General features: G+C 39.6%; 1 protein-coding gene across 2 annotated transcripts in view; it reads right to left on the bottom strand.

The window, feature by feature from the left end:
• The window catches only part of LOC148055156 (junction-mediating and -regulatory protein-like), a 92,049-nt gene that overhangs the window by 25,694 nt on the left and 53,611 nt on the right, over positions 1 to 12,744 (bottom strand). For both annotated transcript variants that reach the window (XR_015705877.1, XM_087762626.1), the window contains exon 5: positions 610 to 775. Coding sequence is in view for 1 of the 2 variants with exons in the window: in XM_087762626.1 (XP_087618752.1) it covers positions 610 to 775 (166 nt within the window). In the remaining variant the exon portion in view is untranslated. The remainder of the gene's footprint in view (positions 1 to 609; positions 776 to 12,744) is intronic.

Raw genomic sequence — 12,744 nt, 5'->3', positions numbered from 1 at the left:
TGCAAGCCCTATGCACTAAACAATAAAACAGAGCTTGTGTGAATAAAAAAATCAAGTATAAAAAGGTCCAAAGGATAGAACTGGATTCAAAATGCTGTATGATTTACCTGTACCATTTCCATAGTTTGTAAGTACACAGGATATAGCAGGTTCTCAAAACATAAGGTTTGCATCACTGCTCTAAATCTGTGACATGGCAATACAACAAGCTTCAAAGTTTAGCTGAAGGATTCTGATTTGCAGGAATACCTTTTGAAAACCAATCACTTGAAAGAAATGAATAATGCCAATGCAAATTTTTTTAATGAGAGAAGTCCAGTAATTAAAACATTTCCTCCTCCCTAAATTTAGTTTTCCAAACCTTACATAATATCTTATATGCTTACTTCCAAACACAGACAATGAGAACCAGACCAAAACTTCTGTATGTGTACGTATATGCCTTATGAACAGGTGTAAATTTTAATTTAACAGTACTTATGTTAGAAGATCCAGCTCTTCACATGGTAAAGAAACTGTTCTCATTTCATTCCCACAGGCTTTACTAGACTCTTATGAAGAGAATTATCTTTTAAAGATTATGTCTTAATTAAAATGCATAAAAAGCACCTGACATCAGTCTTCTGATGCTTTCAAGTTGTGCTGTCAGCAGCAGCTCTTCACATTTCAAGATCTCAAACTGCACTTCATATAACTGAAGCTGTAGATCATAATAATCAGCTTCTAACTGGTCCAAATGGGCTATGGCTTCTGTACCACCTTTCAGACTCTGCATCTAAATGGAAAGAGAAAAAAAATAAACACACAACTCCAGGATAATAAGGAGAACTAAACCACAGACTTTACGATTACAGCTAGATACAGTCTGGTACACTAAATATAACATGTTAAAATTGAGCACATCAAGAGAAGAAGGTTTTGATCAGCTACACAATTTCAGACATCTTTAATACTTGACATTTTTTCCGCATGGTAATAAAAAAATCCATGGCATTGGATTACTCTCTGTGACTGTCAAAGTGACAAGTCATATAGTGAGTAGTGTGAAACATCCCTACTGCTCTTTTACTCTACTACTTGATTCTCTGAAGATACATAATGAAATTAGTATTTTCTTATCTTCAGTCCAAAAAGTCTAAAAGCTGTTTTGCCAATGGCATCTAGAAAACTACAGTTAAAACTGTCACTTAAGTTGAACTTGAAATTATATGCACTGATCCTCTTGTAATGACAACTTAACCGAGGAGATTCTCTACAAATTAAAAAAAAAAAGTGAAGGGGATAAATCAGTGCTTTTTATCATATTTTATGTATTTTACTGCATAGTTAACCTTCTTAACAAAGCAGAACATCTGTCAAGCCACAGGCCTTTATATTACTTTTCTCAGTTTTTCCTCCAAAATTCTCATAACCTCTATCTAGCACTGCAGTTTGAAAGGAACAACATGAGAAAATTTAAGAAAACACCAAGTTCTGTCTAATGAGAATGTATTGAATTTTACAGCATCATTGTTCCTGGAGTCTTTCACAGGAGAAAAAAGATCTAGATTAAAATATTTATATATATTTTAGTGCTTATTTGTCATATGTCTGACACAGAAAAGTGACACAAGAAACAACCAAAGAGAACTCAAATCATCCTCTTTCATTCAGCCAAACAAGATTTAACTGATCAATACAGTTGGCCATTCAGACCATATTCAAGAAATACTGATATGCAAGGGGATCTTATGTGCTGTCTCACTTTGGAAGGAATTCAAAGCCATGCAGCTCTACAACCTGTGTGCAGGAGAAGAGTTCTCTACCTTTGCAAAAAATGAATCTCTGATTGTTTCTCTGAGATGAAGGATGAAAGTAATTCTAAATTGTACTGAAGATGTGTGATCAATCTACCTTACCATTCTGGTGAAAGGGGATCCAGTTCCTATATTACAGACATTCAATCATTAAAAAGGGATGCCTAACAAGGAGAAATAAAGGACCTAGCAAACTATACATTTTAAAAAATATTTGCTAGTAGGTTTTTACATTATGGTGGTTTCTTCAAGGAGTAAAAATGCATCTGTAATTAATAGCCAGAAATGGGTTTCCTAGGTTTTATTTATCATGCATGCTTAAATATAATTACACTAAACCAGAAAGATATCTGTATTGAATCAAACCAAAGATCCATCTTACTCAATACCCTGTTTCGGACAAAGGTTAACAGCAAATATCCAGGAAGATGAAACATAGTAGGCAGCGCAGTGATACCTCCCTAAAATGTTTCACCAGCCTCTAGCACAGCTTGCAGCTCAAGACTTCTTAAGCCACAGTGCTGCCGTTATACTAAACAGACTTACTGGATTTTACTTCATAAACTGTCCTATCCCTTTTTTACAGCATGCAAGCTTTTAGCACCTGCATCATTATCCTTTGACAGGGATTTCACAGCTTAATTAAACACTTAAGGAAACAGTTCTCTAAATTATGCTTCTTTCCATATGAGACTGATAGACGGAAGGCTTGTGAATTAATCCTTGTAATTTCTATTTTTAAAATTTCTTCTACTATATTGTATACTTACTGAATGCATCTTTCGTATATCAATTATTAGCCTGAAAGGATCAATGTCTTTAAGTGAATATCATAAATCTTACAATCAATAATGTATAATTTATGTTTCAGCCAAGTGTGATACCAAAATGTCTTGCTATGACATTCTATTACTCTGCATCCATATTAAGTTACTAATTGTGACCAAAACAGTAAGTGACATAATGATAGCATATTTGGAGCGAATTAGAGGCTAGTTTTCAAGACAAAAGGATTGATTTTCTGGAACCTTCCAGTTTTTCATATGAGAGTGATAATGTTCATTTGCCAGGCAGGGTTTCCTGGGTTTTGGCATTTTTAAAGGATTTTCTCATCATTTAAAAAAAAAAAAAAGGGAAAAATTTTTTTTTTTCCAAACTAATGCAATGTCATTCAAACTTCTACCACACCTAAAAACTTTTGCTTCATCAGTAAACTGTGAAATTCACATAAATTTATACATTTTTTTTCTTTAAAAAAGATGTTCCCAAATTTAAGTCCACAGACTTTGTATAAAGAGAGAATGTAATTATAGGAAAGAAACATTTTGCAGTTGGACAAATAACTGAGATCCGAGTTCAATTTCCTGCTATGCCACAACTTCCTGCATTAACTCAAGCAAATAATTTAATCCCTCTGGCCCTAATTCAAGTAACAGTGTTTAAGGTCTTTGTTGTCTCATTCATAGTAAGTGAAGAACTTAAGCAGGAACTTAGCTTTCTTAATAGTTCTATGGCAGAAAGGTATCATTTGTAAACCCACACAGGGGTAAACAAAGATATAACGGATTAAAACAGAAAGCCTCTGACAAGAACTATAAACATATATACTAAAAGGACAAGTGTCAAAATTAATAGAAAAATAGCCAAACATGGAATACAGAACTGAGGGCCATCAAATCCAGCTTTCTACCACCATGGAATGCTTTCAGAAAAATCTAAAGTTAACTGCTTTCATAAAATGAGTTCTTAAAATAATTTCCATGTTATTGTTGTTCTTATTCTGCTTTTGTAAAAACAAAAACAAAACAAAAAGCTTCCACAAAACTCTCTGCTTGTTACTCCCGTTGGAAGTCTGTTCCAGACACTCCCTCCTAACTGCCAGGAAACTTCTTCCATATATCCAATGTATTCACAATCAGATAATACCATTTGTTCTTGTGCCAGTACTGAATAGCAACATGCATTGCTCTTCTTGACTAATATTTATTCCCTTTAGTATATTTGTGGAGAACAATTTTCTATCATCATCTCAGCCTCCATTTTATTTGTTGAAACAACTTCAAATCCTCTTGTAAAATAGACCCGTTCCTGGCATCATTGTGGTAGCCCTCCCTGCAACTGCTCCAGTTAGAACTAATCTTTCTTGGGTGATCAGAAACACATGGAAGAAAGGTATGAAAGAAATCTCACAAGTCCATGTGCAATGACACTAACACCTCTCCTTTTGCTGGAAATACCGGATTTGACAGACTGGAGAGCATCTGTGGCTGTACCACCCTGTTGCATTGGTGGCTCAATCACGTTGCTACCAAGTTATAAGACTATGGTCATTCTCACGTGCTGTCATTTACAAAGTAATTCATGGTAAAAAAATTGTAATATCTTCCCTAGCAATACATATTAATACCTATTATTAAATTTTCTATTATCCAGTCTTTTAAGTAATCTGTTATTGTTCAAATAGAATACAAAGTCATGTTTCAGTCCACCTCATGGAACCAGAACTGGCTTCAGCATGCAACAATCCAACACCACACACCATCTCTCTCCTGCCCTGAAGGACTGTTATGATGGATGGAGCCCAAAGTCATGGGCTAAATGAACTCAATGGACATTTTAGAGGGATGGCCCATGGACTAAGGAAATGATATCTGTGTGTATATATCAAAAGACAGGAAAAGTGGTGGTGATTAATGGGAATGTATTGGAAAGGATAGGGCCTGGGCATGACATAGATGGTATGGAATAAGGGGTGGATAGTGTCCTGGTTTTGGCTGAGATATAGAGTTAATTTTCTTCCTAGTAGCTGGTATAGTGCTGTGTTTTGGATTTAGGATGAGAATAATGTTGATAACACACTGATGTTTTAGTTGTTGCTAAGTAGTGCTTACACTAGTCAAGGACTTTTCAGCTTCCCATGCTTGGCCAGGTGCACAAGAAGCTGGGAGGGGGCACAGCCAGGACAGCTGACCCAGACTGGCCAAAGGGCTATTCCATACCGTATGACGTCATGCTCAGTATATAAACTGGGGGGAGTTGGCCAGAAGGGGGGACTGCTGCTCGGGGACTGGCTGGGCATCGGTCAGCAGGTGGTGAGCAATTGCATTGTGCATCACTTGCTTTGTATATTATTATTACTACTACTACTGTTTTACTTGATTTTATTTCAGTTATTAAACTGTCTTTATCTCAACCCACGAGTTTTCTCACTTTTACTCTTCCGATTCTCTCCCCCATCCCACTGGGGAGGGGGAGTGAGCAAGCGGCTGTGTGGTGCTTAGTTACTGGCTGGGGTTAAACCACGACACATTTGAATCCTGACTGTTCTCTAATTCAAATATTCATTTTAATTCATCACTGTCGCTGTCTGAGAAATCTCAGAAGAAGGGAGTAAAATTCAGAAAAAAGCACGGGTCTTTAAGTGTGAATATGGAAGCTCATCCTCAAAACCAACAGAAAATAATTTTAAAGAATTTCTAAATGATTTTATGGGAAACAAGGAGCACTCTGACCACTGATAAAAGGCAGGCTCTCACTCATATCTAGCAACTTCTGGAACAGAAGTATTCCTCCAACCAATTAAGTATCAGGAGTCAATTATAGTCAGGCCATGATACTACAGGATACAATATTATAAAAAATGAGGTTAAGATGATCATTCACAATTAGTATCCTGGGCAATCAGAAAAATTTCAGACACTAAAAGAAACATCTTTCCCCCATGAAAAGGGTGTACCACTATTTTTAGAAACTCTCTTCTTTTCCAGGACTAAGTGTTCAAAAATCCATAGACAACCTGCTAAACACCAACAGTGTTCTCAAACAGTCAGATCTGGTCTTTGCTCTGAATTTTCATTCTTTAAGTCTATTAATTCTCAACTCAAACTCTTACTGATAAATTAGTTTCTTGAGCATTTTAATCTTTTTAAAGGAATATTTCCTATGCGTAGAAAAAAGTAGCTAAATGGTTTGCCCGAGAAGGTATTTTGGTTCTGATTTTCTAACACTGCAGTGAGTCGGTTTTAAGTGACTATAAATACCTGATCTTTTTCTTTCTCTTGGCAAATGGGAACTAAACGTCAGTGATGCACAAAATCCTTCAAACAAAAAAAAAAATCTTCAAATGCTGGGGTTTGCCCTCTTTAATACACTTTAAATTAGATTACTCAGTCATTCTCTGGGAAAAAACAGTATAAAAATAAATTATGTTCTAATAATGTTATTGAGAAAAAAAAAACAACTTACATGGGATTTTGATAACTATATCCAAAGTAGATTATAATTTTTTGAGTAATTTTCTAATAATTTCTCACTGCATTATTAAAAGCCTAACTATGACTACAAGTTTTGTCTATAGAATGCACCCCATTACTTTACTTGAGGTCCTTAAAACCTTCTGCTTTTTATTTTATTTAAACACAATGACCACTTAAAATAGTTTTTATTTCAAAGTCTTTTTGAACTTTTGATTGAACTGGAGAATATTACACAAATATTTAATGTAAGGTTAAAGAAAAAAATAAAATTGTCATTTTTACTGCCAATTTTAGTTTGCCAATTTGAACACTGAAAGTGAAGAAAGCAAAAGCATTCCTAATCTGTTATTAAAAAATAATAATTCAATTATGTTTAAATAAATCTTCAAAGATTTCACAATTTTAGTTTCTTACTTGGCCTTTCCAAAAAGCTGTCACAGAAAGAAAAAGTTAAAAAAAAAGACAAGGAAAGCTACCAAAGTGAAACATACTTTTCTGAAAAATATAATGTTGCATCTTTACCAAAATCACTGTCCATTTTTTACAGAAGGTTAATTTTCCAGAAATAGCTATTCATGCCTTCTTGAATAGAATCCTTAATAAAATTCTTATTTTTGCCGATGTGTTCAACTCAGACAAAAGTAAAATGACAGCCATGAAATCCAAGATATGCTTAAATACTTAAAGTCATTGGAAGCAAATATATTTTTGATTCATGCTTAATGTACAGGAAAGGAAAGTACTCTTAGAATTATGAAACTATGAAAAACATTCTTAAAAAACCCTAGCAGTACTTTGTTGGAATATGATTTTGTTTATGAAAATATCACAGAACATTTATCATGTAAATTAAAAATTGTTTTTTAAGTGTATCTTTAGAACTGAACTATATGCTTCTAAAAGGAAAAAAGAGAAAACTAGTTACTGAATCCTATATATGTAAGAAGGGACTTGTTGGAATTTAAGTCTCCAGTCACTCACTTCCATTTGTCCAAACTATTTTACATAATTAGAGAATTACCAAGCAAATAACTTCACAGTCAATATAATCCTTTAATGAGACTTTGCACATTACTTTCTAGCAGGGTTTCTTTTACTTTACAAATATCTATTCCCTCCAAACAGAAGGACTGAGTCTCCCTGAAGTGTACGCACCCAGTACAGCTGGTTGGCAGACCAAGTATCTGCTGTACTGAACAAGTGCACAGAGCAGAAGAGAGGCTGTAGCATGTCCAGCAGAGGTATGGCTTTAGTGGCTTTAGGAAATTTTGGTCACAGATCTTCATAATGCTACAGATACTTGCTGACAGAAGTGGAAGGTAGAGGAACAGGTGGTGCTAGGTCTCTGTAGGCCTGTCAAGAGTCAGGGGCGACATGATATCCAATATGGCTCCTTAAGTTTTAATCCAAAAGATACATTCACACCAAGACAGAGATAATCACTAATAAACACAAAGAACAATTTTGAAATTGATCCTTGCTGTGCTACACTAATGAATGTCCTGAACTCTGATCCAACAGTGCTCCTTCCAACACAGCCTGCCCTTAACTCCAGCTCACATAGGCTTTATCAAGGTTGCAAATTTTTGTGCTTATCTCCATCTTCTCCAACTACACTAACACAGTATTTAGAAAACTCTGTACTGAAATCAAAATCAGAAGATGCTGTTCCTGCACAGGCAATTATTCATAGGAGTTTTTTTAAAATATTATACATAGAGAAATCCATTTTATTACTGCTCAGGTGAGAAAGAGACAGGTGATTTGCATATCATAACTTGAAAGATGTAGTAGCTTTCTAGATATTTATAGTGTGAACACATTTTAGGAAACAAAAAAGTGCCTGATTAACATACTAAGTGAAAACTACAGAAACAAGGACATTTTTATCATCCATCTTTTAAAAAAAAAAATCAGCAAGATGGCTTTAGATTTGGAGGGAATTATTAAGTGCAAGAGAAACAAGTCTATTATTTCCCACATGTCTCCCTTTCCTACTCAGTGGAGGAAAATTTATATAACCAAGCACAGCAGGAAGGTCTTCACTTCTTAAGCTTAAAAGGAGAAACTGTATCACCTTTTTTTTTTTTTTACTGTCATCTCTTCCAAATATATCAGCTAATGTAATTGCCAAATATTTTCTTTATAAGACTGCAACTCTTCTCCAATATGGGATTCTCAGTCACTTTTGTCACATCCAACTCTGCATACTAAGGGCTATTACATTCTCAAAGAAAAAAAAAAAAAAAAAAAAAAAAGACATTTCAGAACAGAAGTTGGTCCTGATATCTCCACATCAACGATGTTTTGATCCAGAGCTGTCTATATCTTGTAACACACTATCCAAAGCACCATGCCCATGCATGCCCATCAGATGTTCCTCATTCCTCCTTCCCAAAAAGCCCCAACCTCTCAGTTCAGAGCCCTCTATTCTCTCACTATACTGCAACAAATCAACTCTTAGCCGAGGATGGCAGCAGCCTGATAAACTCAGGTTTCCAGACAACTCTTGGCTTTCTAAACATAAAGAGCATTGAAATGAAGCAAACTTTTTATTTTTGTGCTCTGGGTCTTGCATGTACTCTCTCTTCCTTGCAGATCAAGCTGTCTTCTACAGAAGCTCCTAAAATAGGCACATAGTCTGTCAGGCTTGGAAATCTACCAATTGATACAGTGCTAAAGTCGTGAGTTCTCTGGATAACCTTTTCATAGCAGAGCCACCAGTTTAGTCAAATTTTGCTGAAAGATTTGAAAAGTGCTTTAAAAAACAAGCAACTAATTGGATAAAATGTAAATTAACATTAGTACGACAGAAAGCTCTTAGCACAGAATATACATATGACAGCAAATTTTAAAAGAGGATTTGTAGCATTTTTGCTTTTGAGAAGGTGTCATAAAATCCAATAAATGTGTTTTTTTTCTGCTAAGACATTTAAACACAGTTTAATACACGCACTTTTTCCTCAGGAAAGCTGTAGCTAGCACAACTCCCTCTGGAAGACTGCCTTAATAATTAGGGTAAGCAGAGACAAAGAGAGTGCAGTGCAACAGGCTAGTCATCTGTATGATGAGACAGAGCTCCAGTGGGAACATGCTGCCACCCAGGCGTCAGTCTGCAGGGTCTGCCCTACTCTTATGCCAGTACCGGACGGCAGCAGTGAGCACGCCTGTGGGAGGTGTGCCCAGGTAGAGGAGCTCCTCTGCTTAGTAACAGAGCTCTGGGAGGAGGTGAGTAGGCTGCGGAGTATCAGGGAATGAGAGAGGGAAAGAGAATGAGAGAGAGAGAGTAAGTACTGGAATCATACCCTACCTTCCCTCAGATGGGCCCAGCAGGCAGACAGGACCCATGATGCAGAAGATTCCCTATCCTCTCTCCGCCTGGCTGAACACAGTGACTTAAGGGATAGGGGGCAATGGCAACATGTTCCTGCTCGGCGCAGCAGGCATGTCTCCTCTGTGACTGCCCCACCTTCCCAGATGCCCTTACAAAATAGGTATGAAGCTCTGCAAGTGGAACCAAACAATGACAGGGACGATGGCACATCCAGCTTGGAGGTGTCACCGAGGTTACGTCGGCCTACACCCTGCGTCAAAACAGCTTCCATAAAGAAAAAGAGGGGTCATTGTCATAGGAGACCCTCTCCTGAGGGGAACAGAAGGCACGATATGCAGACCGGGCCCACTTCTTAGGGAAGTCTGCTGCCTCCCTGGGGCCTGGGTTAAAGATGTGAAGAGAATGGCCCTCAGATTACTACCAAGTATTGGTTTTTCAGGTAGGAAGTGAGGAAGTTGCAACTAGGAAGTCCAAGGGCAATCAAGAGAGACTTCAGGGCCTTGGGATGACTGGTTAAGGGATCAGGAGCACAAGTAGTGTTCTCCTCTATCCTTCCAGTTGCAGGGAATGATGAGGGAAGACGCAGGAAGAGCCAGCAGATCAATACCTGGCTCTGAGCCTGGTGTCTCTGGCAAGATTTTGGGTTTTTTGATCACGGGTCAGTTTACACATCACCAGGCCTGCTGGCGACAGATGGGGTACACCTATCTCAAAGGGGGAAAAGGATCCTTGGACAGGACTTAGCAGGGCTCATTGAAAGAGCTTTAAACTAGATTTGAAGGGGGAAAGGGATAAAACCAGGCTTGCTAGAGATAAGCCTGGGGGTGGCACACCAACATTTGAGGGACGGTGTGCTAGCGAGGTCCTTCGGTCTGCAGTCTCAGTGGAGGTAGGGGATGGAGAGCAATGCAGTAGCAAAGATGCAAGGGCTATGGATGTGTTAGAAACCACGGAAGCGCCTGAGAATGTTCACGTAGGAACTAGGGCTTCTTCCTGAAAAAAGGTGGCAGGAGCAATAGGCCAACTGAAGTACATCTACGCCAGTGCACGCAGCATGGGCAACAAACAGGAGGAGCTGGAAGCCATTGTGCAGCAGGAAAACTATGACATAGTTGCAGTCACGTAAACATGGTGGGACGACTCGCACAACTGGAGTGCTGCAATGGACGGCTATAAACTCTTCAGAAGGGATAGGCAAGGAAGGAGAGGCGGTGGTGTAGCCCTGTATGTTAGGGACTGTTTTGATTGTTGTCGTGGTTTAACCCCAGCCAGCAACTAAGCACCACGCAGCCGCTCGCTCACTCCACCACCGGTGGGATAGGGGAGAGAATCAGAAGGGTGAAAGGGAGAAAACTCGTGGGTTGAGATAAGAACAGTTTAATAATTGAAGTAAAATAAATTAGAACAGTTAAATAGGCAAAGCAAAAAACCTGTGCACGCAAACAAAGCAAAACAAAGAATTCATTCACTGCTTCCCATCGGCAGGCAGGTGTTCAGCCATCCCCAGGAAAGCAGGGCTCATCACGCGTAACGGTTACTTGGGAAAACAAATGCCATCATGCCAAATGTCTCCCCCTTCCTCCTTCTTATATACTGAGCATGACGTCATATGGTATGGAATAACCCTTTGGCCAGTCTGGGTCAGCACCCCCCCTGGCTGTGCCCCCTCCCAGCTTCTTGTGCACCTAGCAGAGCAGGGGAAGCTGAAAAGTCCTTGACCAGTGTGAGTGCCACTTAGCACCTATTTAGCAACAGCTTAGCACTACTTAGCAAGAACCAAAGCATCAGTGTATCATCGACATTGTTCTCATCCTAAACCCAAAACACAGCCCCATACCGGCTACCAAGACCAAAATTAACTCTATCCCAGCTGAAACCAGGACAATTGTCTAGAACTTAACGATGGTGACGATAGGGTTGAGTGTTTATGGGTAAGAATCAGGGGGAAGGCCAACAAGACAGATATCCTGGTGGGAGTCTGTTATAGAGCACCCAACCAGGATGAAGAGGCAGACGAAGTATTCTATAAGTCTCACGATCGCTAGCCCTTGTTCTCGTGGGAGACTTCAACTTACCAGATGCCTGCTGGAAATACAATACAGCAGAGAGGAAACAGTCTAGGAGGTTCCTGGAGTGTGTGGAAGATAACTTCCTGACACAGCTGGTGAGGGAGCCAACTAGGGAAGGCACCCCGCTGGACCTGTTTTTTGTGAACAGAGAAGGCCTGGTGGGTGATGTGACGGTTGGAGGCCGTCTTGGGCATAGCTATCATGAAATGACAGAGTTTTTGATTCTTGGAGAAGTAAGGAGGGGGGTCAGCAGAACTGCTACCTTGTACTTCTGGAGGGCAGGCTTTGGCCTGTTTAGGAGCCTGGTTGACAGAGTCCCTTGGGAGGCAGTCCTGAAGGGCAAAGGAGTCCAGGAAGGCTGGACATTCTTCAAGAAGGAAATCTTAAAGGCGCCAGAAGCAGGCTGTCCCCATGTGCCAAAAGACGAGCCAGTGGGGGAGAAGACCGGCCTGGCTGAACAGAGAGCTTTGGCTGGAACTCAGGAAAAAAAAGGAGAGCCTAACACCTTTGGAAGAAGGGGCAGGCAACTCAGGAGGACTACAAGGATGTCATAAGGTTATGCAGGGAGAGGATTAGAAGGGCCAAAGCCCAACTAGAACTTAATCTGGCTACTGCCGTAAAAGACAATAAAAGATGTTTCTATAAATACATTAGCAACTAAAGGAGAGCTAAGGAGAATCTCCATCCTTTATTGGATGCGGGGGGGAAACATAGTGACAGAGGATGAGGAAAAGGCTGATGTACTTAATGTTTTCTTTGCCTTAGTCTTTAATAGTCAGACTCGGGGTACCCAGCCCCCTGAGCTGGAAGACAGGGACGGGGAGCAGAATGAAGCCCCCATAATCCAAGGGGAAAAGGTTAGCAACCTTCTACACCACGTAGACACACACAAGTTTATGGGGCCGGATGGGATCCACCCAAGGGTACTGAGGGAGCTGGCGGAGGTGCTCACCAAGCCACTTTCCATTATCTATCAGCAGTCCTGGCTAACCAGGGAGATCCCAGTTGACTGGAAGTTAGCAAATGTGACGCCCATCTACAAGAAGGGCCGGAAGGAGGATCCAGGGAACTACAGGCCTGTCAGCCTGACCTCGGTGCCAGGGAAGGTTATGGAGCAGATCATCCTGAGTGCCATCACACGGCACGTGCAGGACAACCAGTGGATCAGGCCCAGTCAGCATGGGTTTATGAAAGGCAGGTCCTGCTTGACTAACCTGATCTCCTTCTATGACAAGGTGACACACTTAGTGGATGAGGGGAAGGCTGTGGATGTTGTCTACTTGGACTTT

This window comes from Nipponia nippon, unplaced genomic scaffold (genome assembly GCF_047370975.1).
Source record: "Nipponia nippon isolate SJK-2023a ecotype South Korea unplaced genomic scaffold, ASM4737097v1 scaffold_26, whole genome shotgun sequence".
Lineage (NCBI taxonomy): Eukaryota > Metazoa > Chordata > Aves > Pelecaniformes > Threskiornithidae > Nipponia > Nipponia nippon.
Note: the sequence above shows the minus strand (reverse complement) of the source record. Positions and strands in the feature narration are given on the sequence as shown.